At 45.7% G+C, this 22,924-nt stretch overlaps 1 protein-coding gene across 7 annotated transcripts in view; it reads right to left on the bottom strand.

The window, feature by feature from the left end:
• Positions 1–14: 14 nt before the first annotated feature.
• grid2 (glutamate receptor, ionotropic, delta 2) overlaps positions 15–22,924 on the bottom strand; it is a 299,555-nt gene continuing 276,645 nt past the window's right edge. For 3 of the 7 annotated variants that reach the window (XM_055511913.1, XM_055511912.1, XM_029163666.3), the window contains 2 exons: positions 11,976–12,216; positions 15–3,092 (listed from right to left, as the gene is read on the bottom strand). In XM_055511913.1, coding sequence (XP_055367888.1) covers positions 2,634–3,092; positions 11,976–12,216 — 700 coding nt within the window. In that variant the 3' untranslated portion in view covers positions 15–2,633. Of the gene's footprint in view, positions 3,093–5,282; positions 5,591–5,627; positions 6,093–11,975; positions 12,217–22,924 lie in introns of those variants that run through there. The other 4 variants (XM_055511914.1, XM_055511915.1, XR_008695665.1 and 1 more) reach the window with 4 other exon arrangements.

Genomic DNA, 22,924 nt, shown 5'->3' with positions numbered 1-22,924 from the left:
CAACAAATACATCCCACTGTAGAAAACCTGTTTATTAGACAAATTATACACAGAAAGCTTTGCCACTTGTAACAGAGGCCCCGGTTTGTTCAGTTTTTGAATAATATGCAACACATACAACAAAATAGGCCTATATTAAATACTGTACATCATAAACTTTTGAAAATTATCAAGTAAATCCTGTAGTTCTATGTATGAAATTAAAATGTTAACAGATAGCGCAAGAGCAAGTTTGTGCATGCTTTCTTTTTAATCAACTTGCCACTTTTTGTTATTTAGCCAGCAAATAATAGAATGAACTCAGGGTGACATGAGAAAAGCGAGTTTATGTGTGTGTTTGTGTTGACCATGGGCAGGACATCAGGAAACCAAATGCAGCAAGGTGACTGCAGAACTCAACACTAAAGCTCATCATGATATACTCTTTTCTTTTTGTTAAACAAAAATAGCATCAACATGTAAAATATACATTTTCATAATGCCTCTGTCATTTATACTAAATAAAACTTTTAAACGTCTGAGTCCTATTTGTCATTCAATAGCCATACTGTAGCCTAATATAAGAAAAGAATGCCTAAGAATGCTTGCTTCAAAACACTGTGGCTGGATTCTCTACGCACAACATTATGCGGTTTTAGTTCTTAAAGATAACAAACTGAAAACTTGTTCTAAACAGCTAACATTATCAATTATTAATACAGTGTTAGTGAAAAAGGTTTGGTTCCATTTTACCACCCAGCCCCCCAATCCACAATAGTAATCCTATTTGCGTACTGTTGCCCCTCCCCAAAATGCACCTTAATGGTCTCATTTTATTTTAATTGGCACTTTTAAAAAACAAGGTATATAAACAGTACCCTTAACATTACAGATATGAAATAGAAGAAGGTTTTGGACTCCTCCCACACAGGACAGCCACCGGGCTCCATCTCTTGACATTCCCATGATTTGGTGTTGTTAAATGCTCCCAGTACATTTAGATTTTTGGGGATTTGCCTGGACATTGGGAGGATGCATCTAACTAGTAGACATAAGGTCTGTATTGAAGATGCTGTTCCAATGGCTTCTCCTCATTACAGAATCAACTCTATACCATCGCGTGATCCGTGAACTCGAACACCACACGGCCTTACAGAGCGAGCTTTTATCATTCAGACACCTGGGCCATGGCAGCCCTTAAAAAAACACAACAAAAAACAAAAGTTTGGATGATTCAATGATGCAAACCAGAGACTACAGCACTCATTTAGCAGTTTTTCAAATTTTGCTGAGAGATAGAGAAATAAAAACAAGAAGACAGCTCAGAATAAAGTCATTTTTTGTACTTCCTGACCAAAACACATTCCACGCATTAAAATCTATGTTTTTTCAGAAACAAAATTCAATAAAAGACATATAATAAGCAGAAGCTTTTTGAAGTCTCTCGTGTCTTTTATGGTTCTTTTCATATTTTTTGTGTCGTCACGTTTACTATCCTTCTGAGAGTCTGATTAGAGAACCTCACCTTGACTTCAAAGCAGGTAGCACAGTACAGGTGAGCAAAGAAATGGTCAGGTCTACATACAATCACTTACAGGTCTGTGGGCACTGGTACAGTGCAGTGGGATTGAGTCTTTAATGTGCATCAGAATGGTTTCAGAACAGTTTCAGGCTGATGCAACAAAATGGCAGAAATAGTTTAAGATCGATGCACCAAACCGGTGATTCTGCTGCGTCGCACTGTCTCGGCATTTTCAGACAGATGCACCGTGAAGGCGTCGGCGTGTGTTCAGCTGTGAAGTCTTAGGTCTAGCCAGGCCACCGTGTGGACACCATCACGGGGATGAACAGCACTTCGAACCCCCAGTATTGGTGAAACAACCCCAGAGAAGAGAGACTGAGCATGGATTCCCACAAAGTAAAAAGACGGAGTAACACCGGAGAAGTGGATTCTTCCAATAATCACTGAGATTGGGCCTTTTCCAAACGAAGGACTGCTGAGTGCATTCCCAGGACTACGGACAACACTATATTGGATATGCCTCCCAAAAATACCTGCCCTATAATTGCTTATTAGGTAAAGCCCCTTGGAATTGTTCGATGGCTAAAGACACCGCCAGTCATCAACCAATGGCAGCCTTGGAGCTCACAAGAATATAGACATACTGTATAACCTGTGGCTGGAGAAACACTGAGCAAACCCCCAGAGGGAGGGTTCAGGCCATTTCAACAGATCTCCACTGCATGAGACAGTCCTCATGTCATAAAACAGGAACAATAAAAAAAGATCCAGTTTCACACATATCCCCCAAAAAATCACCCCAACAATCACAAGAACGACAACAACGAAAGCAAAGAGTCAAGCCCCTCCCCCCACGGCCCGCTTCCTCTCTTGCGCCTCACTGCCACGGGTTGCGGGAGCTTCAGGAACACCCCAACAGACCTCCACCTCATTCGTCCTCTCCACATACAAAATGGACACCCCTGGAAACACCCAAGCAGAAACTAAAAACGGAAGGTTCCTATGTACACAGATCTCTATCATCTGACTTTTTAGCTTGTATATCTTCTGACTACTTCGTCTCTTCCTCCTGCTACTCCTCCTCCTCCTCCCCCTCTTCTTTCTCCTGAACCAACATATCTGTAGAAGCCCCTCAAATAGAGGTGCCCCTGTCTGGATCATTGCCATATCCAAAGTTGGGTCCAGGACCTGTAGGCTGATAGGGGATAGAAGACATTGTTTTAATGGGGCTGCGGAAGAAGCCTCCATTGGGGGCCCTCTGCCGGAAAGGACCCACACCAACAGTCCGGTGGTCCTGAAGGCCGCCCCCGCCGCTGCTACCGAAACCAGTGGAAAACCCAGCGGCGGCTTTGGCGGAGAGGCTGCGGCTGAGGGTCTGGATCTGCTCGGGGATGAAGGTGGTGGTGGTGATGTGGGTGTTGCGGAAATCACTGATCTGCTCGAGCGCCTGGCGCGCAGCAGGCAAAGCATCCATGTCAAGGGGTGTTAGATCGACGGAAGAGGTGGAGAACTGCTTGTGGGGGCTTTCATCCTCGGTGCACAAGCTGTTAACCCTGCGGTGTAGGTGCTCCAAGTCGATCTCCTTATCGTCCTGCAGATGGGGAGGGGCGGGGAAGGAGGAGAACGAACCCAGGAAGCGGTGATGGTAAATGATAAAAGGGAGGAGAGATTAATGAGAAGGAATGGTTGGGAAAGGACAGCAACGGGAGAAAAGTAAGAGAACGAGGAAAAATGAAGAAAGTAATAGTTGGGTAGGACCCAGATCAGGAAAATATTAGATAATGAGATGAGGAGAGGAATGCGGGTAGGACAGTTAGAGGAGTAAAGACATGGAGAGAAAAGAGCAGAGTAGGCAGATAGAGGATATTTTGAAAAAAACAGAAGTGGACAAAGATGAGGTGCATTTGTATTGAGGAAAGTTATCCATTCATCCGAGCCATATGAATGAATAGCAGGAATATCATTGTAAACCATAGGGGGAGTGTTGGAAATTAAAGGCGAAGACATCACGCATGCAGAGATGTTTTTAGGCACAAAAAAGGTAAATTTAAGTTAAAGTTAAGTGAAGTTTGTTGCAGCGAGCCAGAAAGATGGTAAAAAATATATATACAAGTTAATAAAGAGGAAAACATTTCGATGGTCACAGGGAAATGTGCGACAGGAAGCAGAGGAGAGGGGAGGAGGGGGGAGATGGAGGGAAGGATAGAGAAGCACACTCTGAGCAGTGGTCAGGATATTAAACACCCAAACATACACACTTGTCTACGGTCTCTAAGGGAGTGCAGAGCGCCTGGAATGCGCGCAGAGACGCTGCCCACATGCTGCGCACTCTGCGATTCCAGGGCGCGACGTCTACCGTCAAGTGTTACCATACGTCATCTACCGCTACAGCACAAATACACGGCATTTAACGGTCAACTGTGCGCCGCTCATCTTTACACATTTGTCCTGCGGGCCATCGTGCTGAAGAACTCACACTGAGGCTAACTTCTCGTTTTCAGCCCAATTTTTCATGGCCACGCTTCATTGTCATAAGTAATATACTGTAATACGCTATTTACCTTCAACCACATTCTTCACAACTGTAACAATTCAGCCTTAGTGCACATATAATTACTTATGCTTTAACTTAAACTATAAATACATTAAATGAAACTTATAAGAATTTTAAAGCATTTTCTACATTCAGAACTTATCCACATAGTCTAAAGGATGGTAACACTCAGTGAGAGGACTTTCATGCTTATTAAGGGAGGGTGGACAGTGGCGCTGGGAAGCTCAGTTTGCAATGAATGAGGCGACGACATAGGCAGGAGGCTGCTCAGGTGTACGGTCTCAGAAGGTGCTCGAATGTGCCTGAGAGAGTTCTCAAAACTCAAAAGTGTATGCAATGTGGTTCTCCAGGTTACTGGGGGGGTGGTGAGGGGGTCATAGAGGGGGGTGGGGGGTGGTGAGGGACGTCCCATAACTTCGGGACTCGGTTCTTGCGTCAGACTTTTTGGTGATATTGCTCGGGGAAAGTCAAGGAGGACTTTGTGAGGACAGGAGTCACATTACTGGGGGTAAAGGTGGGTTTACTGACCGTTCTCTTCTGGGCTGTGGGGCCTGGAGGGAGCTCGGGCTCCACTGAATGAAGCTCACGGAGCGAGGGCACCAACAGTGATGCCCCCTGGTTTCCATCTAAGGAAGTGACAGTGGGAGGAAGGACAGGACAAGGGGGTGCTAGTGTCTGTTGTGACACTATCACGCACACACTTTTGTAGGTGGGGTGGAGGGGGGAGGGGGGTTGCGGGGGAAACAATTGGTGTCAAAATAAATGAAAGGAAGTGAAAGAGAAGAGTGAACAGGACTGAGTCAAGGAAGAGTGGAAGGACCTGACTGCATTTATGAATGTTACTGTGAAAACAGCAGCACCTTCCTCCATTAAACCCACTGAGACATTAATGCCAAATAGTCCAGATGATCAGAATCAGTGCATAAATCAGAACATGGACTTTTACAAAAACACCTAAGCTACATACAAATCCTCTGGTAGAGGCTGTGATCTGCATGTGTGCTTTTACAACACATGCTCTATTTGCCTCCCTCTAACGGCAGAAAGGCGTCATTGCACATAGAGTCAACTGACAATATGCCAGATACAGAAACATCACTGATTGAGGTACATGTTTGCTCTGCTGGTTTGAACCCTGCCCACTGGTGGCCATCATTTGCCCTGTGGCAATTCACCATTCACATACCACGACATTACAATGAGCGCCCGTCTTCAAGCATTACTAACCAATGACTTATTTCTATCTTCTACTGTATGTATAACCTTGGGGTGGGAGGTGAGGTGGTGAAGGTTGTCATTCTCATTTTGGGAGTGAGCTCGGAGGGGTTGGTGGGGTCGTAGGAGTGCTGCACGATCAGGGCGCAAGGGATGTCGCAGCATGCTGGGGGCTGGTAATGTGTGGCGGCGGGGGCGGTGGTGTTGGCGGTGTTGGGGGTCAGGTTCTGAGTCTGACCGCCCAGGGCAAGAGGGTGCTCGTTGGGGCTGTGAGGGCACGGGTCGGCAGCTTGTCGGGCAGATGGGCCGTCTGCCTGTGTCTGGCGTGAGGGCGCCGTGTACATGTGAGTAGAGAGAGAGAGAGAGAGAGAGAGAGAGAGAGAGATGACAAAGGAACGTGGTGCAGTTCGTCATTGTGTGTTTGTGCACATGCAAGTGTGAGCGGTTCAATCCAGGCCAAAATAAAACGGACACGCGAGGCAGACAAGCGGCAGACAGGCAGGCGGAGACGAGGGAGGGATGAGCGACGCACAAGATCAGGCAGATGGGAGAGCGGTAGGGTGCAGGAGAGAGAGAATCCAGACGGGTGGAGGGGGGGGTGGGAGGGGGTGAGCGAGAAGAAAGACACGGCAGTCAGTCAGCACACACAGGTAAGCAGGTCGCTCTGTGTCGCGTCCTCAGACAGACATTCACACAGTCGTTATATACCTGGAAAGGGGAGATGCGTAAATGGCATTTTGTATCGCTCTCTCCCTCTCCCACTCTCTCTCTCTCTCTCTCTTTCCCCCTCGCCCGCTACGCCCCTCAACACAGAGTACTTATCTACAAAAACAAAACAAAAAGGCAATGTGAGCGCTCAGAGCCACGGTGACACACACCCGTCCGTCGAGTTAGAGCGAGGAGGGCGCCCGCAGAGGTTGGAGGTGCCCGCTCTCCTCGCGCTAAGCCCACGTGGATCACATGACATATCAGACACGGTCAGAACCACAGATTATGGTTATGGAAGAGTTCTGACACCGGTCGTCTCCGTGCAGCATCCTCGTTCCGTTTTACATTTTGGACTCGTGACTGATCCCAGTGACAGAACTCTTTCATGCAAACCTCTGATAAGAACATACACAAGCCAGAAAGGATAAGGCTACTCTGATGTGAGTGAAATGGACCTCGGACCCCCTCCTGGAAAGAACTTCCCCAAAGAACCAAGTTTTTAAGCATTCAGACCAGCTTCTGAAGAGCTTGGGACGCCTCGGTGCATTTTCCATGGGAGACTGTTACACAATCCCTCTTTATTTTGTGTACACGTCCGTATTAAATATGCTCAGTCGTGATACAGTTCCTGTCGCCAGTGACCCACATTAGTCACTGTCTCTGTGGAAGGGTGTTCATCGGTGTTTGTCAGTGCGTGAGCCCAGTGGAAATACTCAAATGTTTACAGCGAGAAGCGGCATCGCAGAAAACAGCGCCAGCCGCTCGTCAACACACAACACAGCAGCGCAGCACAAACACCGGCAGGCGACTCACAGTCAGCAGCAGGTACAGGTAGCAGCGCTGCAGCACACGTATGAATGTGAAGGCAGGTGGATGTGCAGGCTGTGCCACAGTATGCGTAAGCAACACGGAAACAAACACGGCCCAGTTGATCCAGAGTGTGAACAGTGGAGTATGAGTTTGCGCGAATGGGTGTGTGTGGTTTAAAGGGAGACACGATGAATCGTAGCCATTTGAAACCGCCAGGGCCTCAATGATTTCACATTTTCTTTCAGTGATACAAGCCTGGTGTGATGGAGGAGTGAAATGAGGTGACGGTGTGTATGCGTGAGAGCAGGCTCACTGGGATGGTGTGTGTGTGTGTGTGTGTGTGTGTGTGTGTGACACTGGGGAAGGTGTGTCATCTTTCAAGAGGACAAACGAGATCATGTCTTTTAATGTCCTGCTTCTAAATGCTTTGAACTGTTTTAACATGTGTTAAAGATGAGGCCGTGAAGGAAAAAACAGGAAGTAAAAAATACAGCTGCAGCAAATTTACAGCACATAAAAACATAGGCTTTGAAAAAATAAGGAACACTAACTATTAACAAACGTCTATAATCTGCATTGATTTAGGCCTTAATTAATGCATTAGGACTCAGGTCAAGAACTGTCAGCTGATGATGGAACCAATAAACCAATACGTTCTCTGCCTCTGTGGTAACAACCAGGGGTCTTTTAAGTAACTCACTCTGAATATTAAACAACTTGAAGTGTATGAAGCAGAGGAGGCTATAAAATGTAAAATGTGAGCCTCCAGCTTAACTGAAGTGTCAGTAAAAAAGAAAAGTTAAGTTCAGGCAAAATCTGGAAGACCAAACAGAAAGAAAAGTCTCTATCGCTCGGCCTGTTCAGCTTTGGCTGCGTAGCATTAAACCTACGTGCTGTAATAATAGCGTAATAACAGCTGGATGCTCTGCAGACACAGGCTCTATTTATGGCTAACTGTACAAAGTGTGTCTGTGTGTGGGAGTAGCGACCTCATGCCAAGTCTGCTTTCTCAATTCATAGTCCTGGTGCCAGTGCATCTTATTAAGTCGGGCTTTTTAGGCCCACGCACAAAGAGGCAGACGATCCTGTTTTATGAAGAGCTCGCAAACAACGCACGGAGATGCTCTGGACCCACGGAAGTCTCGAGTGGTGTCAACACTCGCTGTGGCGCGAAGATGGCGGGCGCCAGCGTTTCCGCTCACACTGGCAGAGAGCGAGGCATCTGGTGGAGCTAATTACAAGCGTTCTGCCTTGCTTCGCTTTATTCATTTAAACTTTCAGAAGTCAGGCCCGGTCCAGCGGCCGTGACGGGGGCCACGCCGCACGCAGAGGCATGGTCTTCACGATCCATAAAATGCAACATATGCAAGTTTGTAATTGGCTGCTTTGAAGTGGGCTCATATTTGTCTTCCGTCTTCCATCGCGTCGGGACAAGCTGCAGCGCTCCCAGCTTGATTCTGCCCCGTCCTGTTCGCTTTTCAGGAATCCTCTTTGGTCATCTGAGAACATTCTGCGCAGGTGGTCATTTAACATCACACTATGGCTGTAGGTCATATATACATATATATGAATCCTTAAGTCTATTTTACAGCACTTGGAGATGAACTCTGATAAGATGAGATCTGTTTTTAAGCTGAATTAATGTGGAAATATGGTTCAGACGCGGGTCAATAAATCAATAGTGCAATGCTGTGACGGGGTGAAGGGCAAAGGTCAGGGGTCAACCCTTAAAAACCATGATGATCCACTTTCCCACTGAAGGCTTCTAGATTAGTTTCACTTTAAGAGTGTTTTGATTTGTCAAACCGACAGCAGAGGCACATTTACCTGTACCTGCGTCGCAAGCTAAACGGACCTGCGTCATACTTTGTGATTTAACAGAATCAGGTAAATGCACGTGAGCTACGGATCGAAGCGGGCGACTTCCCCGTGCCTTCACGGCTTGATATGCAAAACACAGAGCAGCATCTACAAAGAGAATCACAGACTATTAGGGTTTCCATCCCCGCTGTCCCCCTTTCACTGTCGCGCCTCCACTCCTGCGCTCACTCAGGGGCTGATTCCACTCGCTGCTCTTAGTGGCTAATGAAGGCAGCAGGGGGTGGACGTGGTTGTGTGTGTTGCCGCTGAACCACACTGTGCTTAACATGACTTTGGGTTTGGTGCCTTTGTGGCTGCTCAGTGGTGGACAGGACTAGTGGTCTGAATGACAGATTAAAGCTGGTGGCTGAGCGGGGGGTATGTGATTTGTGCTTCCGCGTGTGTGTGTGTGTGTGCTGGGAACAGAACCTGCCCGTTAATAAAGGACATCACTAGCTGACGCCTGCTCGTGTATAATCCAGGATTTCATATTCAGGAGTGATTACAAACAATAGATCGTGACCCAGCGTGATGTTGCAGTGTGGCTTCACCAAACTAATACCTGATAACAACATGCTGTTTAGCTTGCTGGGGCCTCAGCTTTAGTTACATAAAGGCGGTTATATACATGACGGGTGGTACCACGCCGGGTAAATATCTAATATATTTAACATGATTCGCCAACGCAATTAGATGATGGAGGATGAAATTACAGCAGCAATACAGAAGGAATTAAATTAAGCTTAAGCAGGCGGCAGTGAACCTGCTGCTGAATGTGCTGCTCCATCCATCTCACTGCAGCTCGGAGTCACTTTAATGACGCCAATCACGGCAGATGCGCGGGGAACTTATTCGGCTTGTGTGTCCACAGACGCCGTCTGACAGTAGCAGGCCCAGCCTTTAGCTGACAGTTTAAGCGAGGACAAGCCAATAATTCAATGAACAAAGGACCTTATGAGCAATGGGCCCTGCTGGTGAGGGTCTGGACTGACCAGTAAACTGTGTGAAAGCTGGTCACACCAGTCTGTGCTCAACACAGGGAAAACAGCAGCTGTGGCCCAGAGCGCCCAGTCACTCGCAGCTTTGTGTTTGGATCCATAGGAATTTTAGAAATTAAACGTAAGCAGGTTTCTCCTGAGGCTAGACATTATAGTGATGCAGTAATGGAGTAATATGTGATGACATAATAATTTGGATGAGCAGCTCATTAAATCACTTGGAACCACTGATGTATAGAGTTTTCCTGTTGAAACTTTCTTCTAAATTACTTCTCGGGTGATTGGTGTTATCGGTCGTTTATCATGGAATGTAAACTGATCCGACACTAAATCATCCTGAGCACAGTCACTGTTTTCATCCTCATCTTTTCGTCATCTTTTCTAATTTACGTTGGGTGGAACTTTAATTAGCGTGACGCCACAGACTGAGGCAACAGGGCAGGCTTCTCTTACTTGACTCTGTTTGCCAGAGTCATGCTGAGTTGCTCTTTTCCCCAGCTCTAATTAACGTAATGATCAGCCTTTTCCCAAATAAGATCATTTTCTGTAGCTAGGCAACAAAATCAGTAATACATTATGGTGAACCTTTGCAACACATGTCTTTTGGATAAGATGAGTAGATTTCTATCTTTCAGGACGTGGAGTTGATTGATTGGGTGTTTTATACAGTTTCTCTAAAGTCATTATCCCAAGTTAACCTTAACCTGCCTTTATCAAATAGCTTCTTCATAAGGAAAAATGCAGAAGTAGAAGCAATTTACCTGATGGCAAAACCATTTACTGCTAAAATTAATCTGTGCCTCTTTGCGCCGGCGTCTAATTTGTTACCAACACATATATAATTAACTCCAAACCAAAAGTGAAAATATTATTTGACACATAATTTCTTCTCAGTTCATCGCTGGCGTGTTTTGCATATCAAACCTGCTGCACTTGTACCGTTATGATTGGCTTTATTCACTTGAACACTTCCTCTCTGCCTGTGTTGGCAAACATAGCAGTGGGCGCAGGAAGAGGGAGGTGAAGAGCTGAACTTCGCTGTGGCCACTGTTAAAGCTGCTACTGGAAAAAAAATGCAAAAGTGGGTCTTTGCTGATTAAAGCTGCTAAATGGAGGAGGGGGGGGGGGGTCGGACTCGGCCGGACTCAAACCATTTGGGTTTTTCTTTGAAGATGCTACCTTTCCTGTCTGTTGTGGAACAAACAGCACCACCACATCACAACACACTGCTGGGTTTCCACCTGGGGAAGATGCTAGCAGAGTCACCGTGATTGGTTTAAATGACATCCCTGCTGGGGTGATCAACCGCACATCGGCTGATTGGATATTTCACAGGGCGCTGCTGCTAATTTAGAGCGTGTGAGTGTTGACACCGTGCTGGAACATGGCGCTGGTATAAATATCCGTGTTTAATGCTGTGACTCAGAGTCTGCGCCGCTGCCTCGGTCTCGATGTGCTGCGACCATCGGCCCGTTTCTGTTTCCTGCCGTTAACGTTGCCTGTGCACTCACGTCTCCAAAACATTATCGTTTCAGAAAAAAGGTTAAATCCTGTTGACACAGACGCATTATCCACATTTTTACCCAATCAACACCATCAAAAATACATTAATTACGCATTAAAAAGAGGTGTGATTGTGCAAAACAGCAACAGTAGCGAAGACTAAGGGTCAGTGGATGAACTCGCATTAATGTCCACAGAATAAATGTAGAATAAGCCATATGGAAACTGAGAAAGGCTGGAGTGTGGGGATGCTTTCCTATTTCCTGGTTACCTCTCAGTTGCTATCACGGTCTTTAGAGGTGGAACATTAAAACATCTGAGGACGAGCATCAACGGCAGCATTATGTAACTCCTGCCAGTGTTTGTGCATGAGCATCACCCATGCCACGTATGATTACATAATAAGTCATCTTAGACATCTTATTTAGCATCAGTACAAATTGGCAATACTTCAAATCAACTAATAAGCGCTAAGATGGAATAACACGGGCAGAAAATAAACACCCACTTTAATTAAGTCAAGTTATATTTGCTGATTAATTCAGTATAAACTCTTGTTCAATTTGCTTCCGGCGGAGAATCTCTTTTTGGATAATCATTTTGATAATGGGATGGTGGCTGTACTTGTGCAAAAGATTTTAAATTATTAACATCACAGGAAGCTTTGTAAGTATTTTTGCTTCAGAAGATGCAACACTGTAAACACCAATAACAGACTTTTTCTAATTCCTCCTACTATATTTACTATCTGTACATGTTCCTGTGAGATGCTATAGTACTGTATACTGCACTTGGCCTCTCTCTTCTCCCTCGTTTGTCTCCTTACCTCCTTGGAGGGGACCCTGGATCCCTTCCTCCTTGACCACCAGCTCTCCACCATGGCGATGAGGCAGGAGAGCACCACGCCGGCTGCCAGGACGCAGAAGACACCGGCAAAGCTGTGAATGTCCAGGGCGTTGCCGTGCTGTCGCGTCTGGACTGAGCTGTAGAGGTCACAGGGGCTGTCCCTGGGCCACCACTTGAGCTTCAGTATGTCCATGTCACCGTTCTGCTGCAGCTCCAAGATTCTAGGACGCGAAACAGGAGAGACAGACGAGTGAGACGACGGATGGCAGAAAACGCGAGCCTGCGTTTCATCACGGTGGGACGATGTAGATATCTAGATTAACACATCAAGAACCAAACCCAGTGGTGAATAAACAGACAACTTATATGAATGAGCAACAGGCCTGGATAAAAAAAAATCAGACACGTAGGACACCACAGTCCTCAATGCGCAGCACAAAGAGGATGATAACGGATGTTGTGTTAGTGTCGCTGAGTGATTACTGATTCAAAATGCTTCTTATCCAATCAGAGTAATGACTGAGAGTAAACATCATTCACACAAGCCAACTGCGCAAACCCCGACCACACTGCAGCGTTCCCTGCAGCTGCTGTGGCGGCTCTGGTCCATTTGAGGGCAGTGTTTGCCAGTTAAAACCCTCCCGCTCCCTGACAACCATATTGGGCTGTCAAACTCATTATGGCTAACATTAATATGTTTTGCAGCACAGCGCGAATACACTGCCACAGTGTCATTATGCAGCCCAGCTTTAGTCCCACGATTGATGGCTTCAGAGAGGATACAGCTCAGAGGTTGATGGGGTCCCTCTGTTAGCCTTCAGCTTATTATTTAACTGGGTCGTTCATTTTGGTTGGAGGAGAGCTGCAGACAAACACAGAGACAGACAGGCAGGCATACGGCGGCTCCGTTAGCCGGGCTGGATGAACAGGCGATCTGTCGTGGAGGCAGAGAGAGAAAAGGCAGACTCGGAACGTGTGTGTGTGTGTGTGTGTGTGTGTGTGTGTGTGTGTGTGTGTGTGTGTGTGTGTGTGTGTGTGTGTGTCTATGCATCTTACATACAGGCGTCTACTGTACATCTGTCTGCAAACACTGACAAAAGCTGTAAAACGCATAGAGTCATCGACAAAGTTACAAATTTATCTTCATGCGTGTCCGAGCAAACCTAGACATGGTCCACACGTGCACACGGAAACAGATGTTTGCAATTATTTGAAGAACATCCTGAGGGCTCCCATCCTGTTTACATGCTGACACAGAGCTCATCTCTCATCTTCATTTTTCTGACTGCAAAGCACACAAAATGGACGCAAATCAATCAAGAAATGCAAATGAGCCCTGCAGACAGTTTACATAATTAATTTCATCCACAATAGCCAGAAAAAAAGACATGGCTCATTTCAATGTAAATCAGCTCAATAGGCTCAGCGTGTCGCTCCAGAAACATGTTACTCTCATTTAGGGACATTGTCTTATCATTTCCTGGCCTCTACTGAGCCAGTAGGACTGTGGAATTATCTTGTTATATTAAATGTCAGTTGGAGATGGAAAGGAGAAGAAGGAGGAGGAAGAAGAGGAAAAGACAAAGCAGAAGATGTAAAACACAAGACAAAAAAAGGGGAGACGAGGAAAGGGGAGAAAACTAATTTGAACAGCAAATCCACCATCAGTCACTAATAACCGCTCATGTCCACCAGCTGCTGGGACGATCGCGGACTTGTTTGGTTCCGATCTACGCAGATTAGAGTGAAGATTAGACCAGACTTTGTGCCGACGATACGCAACGTCTACTCAAAACAAATGAAATCAATCTAACGTGCGACGTCTACCAGTAGCTTAAGTCAACCCAGTGCTTTAGGGCTGGTGTCCTGCAGAGGCCCATATGTAATATGGGTGTATATATACTGTATATATACTGTATTCCGTTACTTTACTTTTCGTCTCTGCATCCTATGACAACACATGGGTCACACACGTCGGCCGGCGCTCTGACAGACGGCTTCGCAGGGAGACAGACTACACGCGGGCTAATGAGATGGAATAAGAGTGATCACACCTATCAAAGCGGCGAGGCAATGTTTCGTCAAAACATTTCATCACTTCTCGCTCCGAATCCAGCCGGCTTCTGAGGATTTCTTCTTCGGGGTGACGCCTTTGCGCGTCTGTCAGCATGTGAAGCGTGCTTCATGTTTGGAGTTGTTTTCTGTTATCTCTGCTCTGTTCTTATGTGTCACAAATGTCGTGTCACGCGGGGTTTCTGTGCAGCACTTACGGAGCGGCGGCTGGCATTTACTTGTTTTATCTCCTCTAACACCTGTGAACACAATTACTACGGACAGTTAATGCCTTTATGACAGAACGCTGCCAAAGGTGCTTGTTGCTGGCCTTTAAAAAGAAACATTAACATTAAAATGCTGTTTGCTTGCTTTTGAAGGGAGAAATAGTAAATTGACCTTTATGGAAAAAACACGAGGGATTATGCTTAAATAAATGTATCTATAAGTCTAATGCAGCTTTTCTTGACGTGATTTTGAAATATTAATGCCAAGATTTACCAAAAGCTAACTTTTTACTGTCGTAGACACTCAGAAAGACGCTAAATAAAACAACAAAGACTAACTAAAAGGCTTAGTGAGCTACTTGATCAAAGATAAAACAGCAGAAAACAAAAACAAAAAAACAAAACCTTCACAAGGAGATGTTCATCAGTGGAATATGAGGATGTGCCTTAGCCGAGCGTAACAAGACAGACAGAGCAGAGGAGATTTGAGATTCAGGGCAGAGCACTTCCTTTCTCCCCTCTATTACGACCCTGTCTGCCTGTGGAGCTCATCATCTATCATTCTGCACTAATTGGCCTATCAGAGTTATGCAAAGGCTGCTTCCCCGATAGGACCTTAAATCAAACCTTAACACCGACACGCTCTCACAAGAACACACGCGCTGAAGCCACTGGCTGCCGCTGCAGCAGAGTGGGAGCAACAGTGGCCGCGTCAGCAGCATATGCGCCGCCCGCTGTGGTGTTTCTCCCAGCGCCGAGGCGCTTGAGCCGAGCCGGGTTCGAGCAGATGGCGCGAAGCGAGGAGCGAGGAGGAAGACGCTCCTCAGCTGTTCTGACCTGATACCAACGCAGACACGTTGGCTCGTTAATGCAGCGCGAGCCTGTCCGGGTGCACGTGATGATGATGCTCGCCCTCCACGTTGCATAACAGCGTGCAGGGAAAAACCTCAGTCAATGAGGCCGTCGCTAACCTGTGACAGCTCCTAGCAGGAAGACGCTTTATCCCCCACAGTGGAAAAAAGGTGAGCGTGATGTTCATTTTTAAGCACACAGAAGCAGGTACCACTGTTCTTCATTTATCTCTATCTCATGCCTGACAGGCGGGATGAAAGGCCACCAGGAGCTGGCTCACAAAAACATGGGTTGAGTCAAAGGTTTCCTGCAGGACGCCATCTGTCTAGATCGCTAATTTGGCTGTTGCTGTCTCACCGAAGAAACACATCTTCCCTTAGAAAAAACACGCACGCAGACTCTTCTGTACACGCACACAAACAGAAGTGTGATGTGCTTCGCTGTGAATTCAGTTCGAATATTTATCCTGTTTTTTTTAGCGTCTGTTCTTCCTTCAGGGGCTGTTAGTGTTTCCTCAACGTGTCATCCAGACACACTGATGCCTAAGGTGAGGTTTGGGGAAATGCATCAGTCTAATCACCAGGAACAGCATCTATTACACATCGCTGCATCACACTGTACAGGTATTAATGTCATGTCCTGCGTTATATAATACAGGGACCGCTACATTATCAGCTGCGTGGTAACACTTAAAATGTATGGGATCTCCTGTGATGTCGCTGTGGCTGCAGGGTAAAATGAGCTCACAAGGTGAAATGTAATCATAGACGAAACGCGATTGAGTCTCTATCGGCCATTAAGTCAAATGAGCAGGGGCTACTTAGAGTGTGTGTGTGTGTGTGTGTGTGTGTGTGTGTGTGTGTGTGTGTGTGTGTGTGTGTGTGTGTGTGTGTGTGTGTGTGTGTGTGTGTGTGTGTGTGTGCGTGTGTGTGTGCAGACACCGTGACAGTGTCCTTTCTGTCTCTATGCATCGGTCGCTGTCGACGTGGACCGCGTGTTGCCATGGTAACCCTACGGCAGCAGCCTTGATGGTGGAATGATCACACATTATAAGTTGACTCAAGCAGAACATGCACATGCACAAAGTTGAGATTCAAAACGGAAGGACACACGACTTGGGAAAATGGGAGATGGGCTGAGAGGGAGAATATGAAACTGAATGAATGTGACTTTGCGAATCTGCTGCAAATTCTGTCAAGTGATGAAAACATGTTCAAAGTAGAAATAATCTATGAAGAAATCACACGTGGCAAGTAGAGACTGGCTCACTTAGAACTGCAAGAAATAAAAGTCACAGAGCACAAATGGTCACACGCAGTATTCGCAGCGTGGACAAATATTTAAGAAAGAACTCCGCAGCCCAGAAGGAACTGACGTGAACAAATATTGCTTCTTTTCTTTTCTCACTCTTTACTTTTAATAAACACTCTTGTGTGTTTGTATTTGTGAGGCTGAATTAGAATTTTAACCTCGACAGTGAAGTCATCCTGGCTTCTATGAGGTCTGAACCTGGCTTCTTCTGGTGTCTACACATTGCAGGAAGACTCTGGTTTTGGTGGAAGAATAGATTAACACAAGCAGAACAACAAGCCTAGCATCAGCATTAAGCTGGTATCAGCATTAACCTAGCATCAGCATTAACCTAGCATCAGCATTAACCTAGCATCAGCATTAACCTAGCATCAGAATTGACCTAGCATCAGCATTAACCTAGCATCAGCATTAACCTAGCATCAGAGCTAGCAAAGCGTTGGTGGACATTATAAATGCTTTTGTTTTGTTCCACTTAAAGTTTTGAAACAGTTTCAATCCAATCTTGGCCCAAAAACCTAAACTTTTACTTTCATACACGCATCACCTGCAAAATTGGGCTTTTAGGAGTTCATTCGACAGCAACGTCTATGTGTTAGCGTTTTAATGAGCAGCCGCTACCGTTATAAACGACGTGATCCGCACTGGAGCGAAAATGGACCGTTAGGAGACGTCACGCTGTGGCGCTGCACCACTGCGACAGGACGGGGAGCCTCTCTCCGGCCCAAATGGATGATGGGGCCGTTCCAAATAGAGACTACAGGCTACAGAGTGACTTTTGAAAGGCTGTTATCTCAGCACCTGGCAAACTGATCCGGGAGTCATTGGTATTGATCAACTTGGCCATCAAGCCTCTGTAGATATATTATGGCTATTTTCTTCCACGGGACAATAAAAAGCTCACTTATTGCCCCTTTAAATGCACTGTAACTCCATATATTGTGTTGATTCTGCAGTCTTCTCTAAGTCCATCCATAAGGCCCCTATAAATGCAGGTAATGTCCCATGCTGTTTCCCCCCTGTAGCAGGTTTTACTGCAGCTGCAGCCAGTTAAAAATGCAGAGCAGCGTGGGTGAGACGATCAATCATAATGTGAAACAGTTCGCTGGCTAGAAAGACCTCCTAACTGTTTCAGTGAAAGGTGCTGAGGCAGTGTGTCATCCCAGCGAGCGGGGCCTTTTGAAGAACGGCGAAATGCGTCCGCGGCGACGACAACGGGCTCGTCCGTTTATGCCAACAGTCCTCTGTCGCCGCCGCCGCCGCAGAAAACACATTTTTAAGTAGTAGACAGTGAAAAATAGGAGTTGCTGCGAGGTGAGAGGTGCAGGGGGAAGACGGGAGCGAGTCGGAGTGGGGGAGAAGATGGAAAATTGGGTGAGAAAAAAGTGTCAGCGCGCTCAGTCTGGGCGGACGGCTGACAACAAAATCATACATGGAAGGAAGGGCGAGCACAGGTGTGAGGAGGGGAGGCGAGATAGGACGGGGGGGGAACAGCAGATGAGATGAGTGAACAGAGGAGAATGTCAAATGAAATGAGAAGGGGGGGGGGGGGGGGGGCGTCGGGAGATAGAGGTGTTATGCTAAAATGAGTTTGTTGCTCTGAGACGACCGTTGGCTGTCAGCTCCTTAAATGAGAACAACGCCGCAGCGGCAGCTCGGCCGCAAAAGACAAAGCCGGCGGCATCAGCAGACTCGGGCGGAGAGTTTTCATGCAATAAAGTCAAAAAGTATATATGTACGCAGGAAACTCACTGTTCTGATTCTGACTGACTCCAGGGTGGGATCAGATCAGACCTCTGCAGGAAAACACACTATAGAATCTGGGTTTAGGTGACCTTTGAACTTTGTTAATGACATGTGATCAGCTAGAACGGTCAACGAGCATTCACGGGCCCTTCGGTGCAGAAAGGAGGCCCAAACCGGCCCCCTTTGTCAGATAACACATCACAAAGCGCCCTGACACGCGCTCCGTTCACTTCCCAATCAGCTCATCGCGCCTGAACCCGGGTCGCCCAGTCGCTACAGTGCACCTGCTCCTGATAACCACCGCCGCGCTCCGGTCCGACAGGAGAGAGGCCGAAGACTGCAGCACGCTGACCCGCGGCCACGCAGCAAAACCCCCACGTCTGCAAAGTCAATTTATTCCACCACGCATTGCTGGAGTCGTGTCAGACAGAAGAAATATTATTCCAGCCCTGTTGCCGCATATTTGAGTTTGCTTTGGAGTGGGTTTATTTTGATGCCAAATATAAAAAGACAGAACCTCAGAAGTCTCTCCAATGACCTCCATATTCGCAGGCTGGGTTTTTCCACAGCCTCATTTTGTGGCAGAGATAACGTGCTGACTTCTATCTCCCACTTACAGAGTGTACAACCTGGCTGGATATTGCTGAATCTCTGAACTCTCTCTAAAAGGAGGACGGGCGGGACTTCAGCCGCCCCAGACGAACGCGACTGATTGGTGTTTAACCGTATCAGACAGTTTGATCGTTTCAAACGCGCTTCACCAGGCACCTGATCTGAAACAATGAATGAGTCTGAGCGAATCATCAACACATTTGTAATTAACTACAAATGAACAAAAAGCTCAGGGAAAAAAACGGTCACAAGATGTTTGATCTTTCTACTTCACTCGTTTCCCTTCAACTAAATTAATCCATCCCTGCTGCCTCCTCCCTGATGCTGGAGCCAGTTAGACTTAGAGACAGTTCTATTCTTTACAACTCAGGACACTGTCAAGAAGCAGAGCGAAGCACTGATAACAGTTTAAATTCTTCAGTGAAACAAAAAAAAAACAAACAATAAAACAGTAAATGTGAACGTACAAATGTGCTGTAGCAAAGATCTGATCTAAAAAGCACGAACATGAATCTATCTCGTCTCACTGGATTTCTTTTAAGGCCACTTTACATGATCTAACAACACCCACGGACAGGTTGTAAACGAATGTGCAACCACTAAATAATCTAACGTCCAGACTTCAGGAACCACCTGTGAACGAGCATCACAGAGACAGAAACGTTAGTGTTATTCAGATGCCCGTCAGAATCACTTATTTAGAGAAGCATTAGATTAGACACAGACACTTGATATTACAGCCATTACATAAATACTTACTTAAATATAGGCTGTGGAAGTTTTAATATATCATAAATGTCTTTAGCCTGCCAACCTGTTCACAACAAGCTTCTTACAGTAGGTGCTCGCTGAATTATGGTTCTGGTTTGATCATTTATGATTAATGTCCAGCATTGTTCCATTACGTCAGACAGTGATGATGCCCCAATGTAAACACGTTAACTGATCTTCATTTGGTCAAATACGCTAAACACTCTTTGTACTACTATTGAGTGTGACTACCCAAATACTTTTTTTTAAGAGGGGTTATTTTCTCAACAGTGTTCATTCTCTTAAGTAAAGTTTACAAAGCTTAATTATTGCAATTAGTGCTCTCAGGGTTCAGTGTCATACACTTTGTCAACAGCATTTTCAATTAAGCATCATTACAGCACAGAGTGAGCGGGTGAACTGGGAGAGATTATCAAGCTGAACTATGATGAAAAACATACAGAAGCCACACGGTCATTAACCACCATCAACACAAGGAGAGAGAGAGAGAGAGAGAGAGAGAGAGAGAGAGAGAGAGAGAGAGAGAGAGAGAGAGAGAGAGAGAGGAGGAAGGAGAGAGAGACATCCCCCATCATTTACTGTGATTAATAAAGATTCAATGAATGCACTAAGTGTGTGGGCTGAGTTTGACTGTGATTGATGGATGGAGGAGTGACAGTATTAGAGCAAGGGAGCTTGAATAAGCCAGCGACAGGAAGATTAGATTGACACTTGACATTAAATCAATTTTTGTGTCATCTGGAACAATGTCACAATTGTTAAAACACACACGCACACGGTCCTTGCTTTGCTCATCATCCTTAGAAAAACTAAATCACTCTCCCCCATGGACAGTGGGTTTTACATGTTCTGGGAACCATCAGCTTCGGATCCAACAGCTTAAGTTGAGGCCGCTGTGAGAGTGAGTGTGTAATGGAGAGGGAGGGTCGATCAAATCATTTGCTTCTGGAAGCTGGATCAAGCCTTATTGTGAGCGTACTGTAGCTCAAGGTATGATGCGACCACAAAGGACATAAGATACAAATAAAGATGAATGTTGTCCAGTTTTCAGGGTGATTAAATGCAGCGTCTCTCCTTCCACTCTGTTGTTATTGTGATCTCCTCTTCCTCTCCCATGGCATCAAAACGGAAGTCCGGATTTCGAGTTACAATATGAAACAGACACGGTTAATCGAATAAAAGAATCATTATGGAAGAAGGAGTCAGAAAGTGGAAGAATAAAAAAGCAGCAGAAATGCCAATACTCCAGTCAATATGTCCCCTGCACCGCTGGGGCCCCAAAAGCAGAACAGTGAGCAAAGCTAAAAGTCAGTGTTTTTGCTGCAGGTTTTGAACTGAGTGAAACTTTTCCCAGTAAAAGTTTTTTTTCTCCGTCTTGTAGCTCTGAGACTTTAGTTATTCCTCTAACGCAGTATAATAGACTACTGTGTAAGCAAGCGTACGCTGCTCTAGGCAACGTTTGCTTGGCTGCTAAAATTCACTGCAGTAATATTTGCTGTGTGGGACAAAATGTCCTGTTGCGTCTGACCAATAAAACCCAAACATGTTCATCATTTAAATTCATATGCAGAAGCAGAAACATGAAGAAATCCGTCAAACGGTCGATGTGTCAGTTTGAGTTTTTCTGGAGCTGCTGTCTTCACACGTCTTATTCAATGAAACGTGAACATTGAAATCTGATTACAAAGACATTTAGAAACACGCAATACATCCACTGTATCAACAGCTTTGGGCACTTGATAGCAGACAGCTGTGACAGAGACCCACCGTCGCCGTAGGACGCTGGTATTACATCCTGAGCGTCTCCTGCAGACGGTTTACAGCCCTTCTGCCGGGACCAAAATGTGAGATTTACATGGGCAAAGGCAGCTTTAAAAGCCTTTTATATGTGCCCTTCAGTGGTGCAGTTTAGCTTCCCTCCGTCATATACGTTTCCAAACAAAAACACCACTAACACAGTCTATTAAACTTCATTTCAAGGTCTGCAATAACCAAACTTTCGCAAGTCAGTTCATCAACAGTTTTTTTTTTTAAGTTTTACTGACAATTTTATTGCCATAAGAGCTGCTGGAATAAAAGCCTGGCGGAATATTGAGAGCAACACAAACAAAGCGTTTTTATGAGCCATATACAGTTTACTTTGCATTCACTGGGACTCAGAGCACTTTAATATCACTTAAAAACAATTTTTAGTGGAGGACTACATTTATATTAGTGACACATCATCTACTGCGGTTGGACAATTTATCATCTAGATGGAATTTTAAATAAATGAATGAAAGGCTGAGGCTGTAAAGGAACATTAAGGAACGTATGCACGGATTGATGAAAGTAAGACTAAATAATAAGATAAGAAATAAGGCTGAATAGCATTTATAAATAGATGCAATGGATATTAATAACCAGAGGGGCGAAGATTAAAAAAAATTAATATTTATGCACTCATGCCCTTGCCAGCTCCTTCACATACTCAATGACTTTGAATTCGTAGCAAAAAAGGGAGACTTATTATCTGGGCTCAGGAGAGAGTGACTCATCCTCACACTGTCACATTACTCACATTAAAGTCTGAGTCAGCAAGACAATACCCAACTTCATCACCGGCTTTCCTGGAAAGAGACGCCGCGTGTTTCGTCGAGAGGCTCGAAAGCACACGCGCATCATCAATTTCAAGCGCTCACATTCGTCCGGAATTATTATTGCTGAGGAACCTGGAACATTATGGGCTGAAGACCAGAAGGCTGATGTCGTTTTGCACTCAGGGCGCGCTCACCACTGCAATCTGAGCCGCGGCCCCCGAGCTGTAATGTATCCGTGATTGTGGCAACCATTTGTCACGCTTCTGTGGCGTTCGTCCTTTGGACCCTCCGGTGTTCCGCGGAGCACGCTCTGCCGTGGTGCTAAGCCCGCGTTAGCACTGAGCTATCAGCCTCTGGCCACTGATCAACGCTCGCCTGCAACCATGTAACACAATAACCTACAGCAAATGAATCTGTGCTGTTACATTTAATCAACCAAGAGGTGCGATCAGACCGGATCCATATGGTGCATGTGTTGTTTCTTCCTTCATGTTTTCCAGATTGGTAGTAGAATTGTCCTGGTCCTATACTGTAGCACCCCTGCTTTGATTTGCTTATCCCTGCTGACATTTATCATCTGCATTCATTAAATCTCATTACTAGACTGCAGTCCTGACCATAATCATGTACAATGAAGCACCTCGTCTATCTTGCAAACCAAATATAAAACGTAACCATCTTCAATATGCACAATAGTGTTAGTCCCTGGCCTGCAGCTTATCTTCTTAGAATGCAGCGACCGCAAGATGTCCATCGAGTATGGATTAAATCTTCTATTT

Source organism: Betta splendens, chromosome 9 (genome assembly GCF_900634795.4).
Source record: "Betta splendens chromosome 9, fBetSpl5.4, whole genome shotgun sequence".
In the NCBI taxonomy this organism is placed as follows: Eukaryota; Metazoa; Chordata; class Actinopteri; order Anabantiformes; family Osphronemidae; genus Betta; species Betta splendens.
This window is presented reverse-complemented; position numbering and strand designations above follow the sequence as displayed.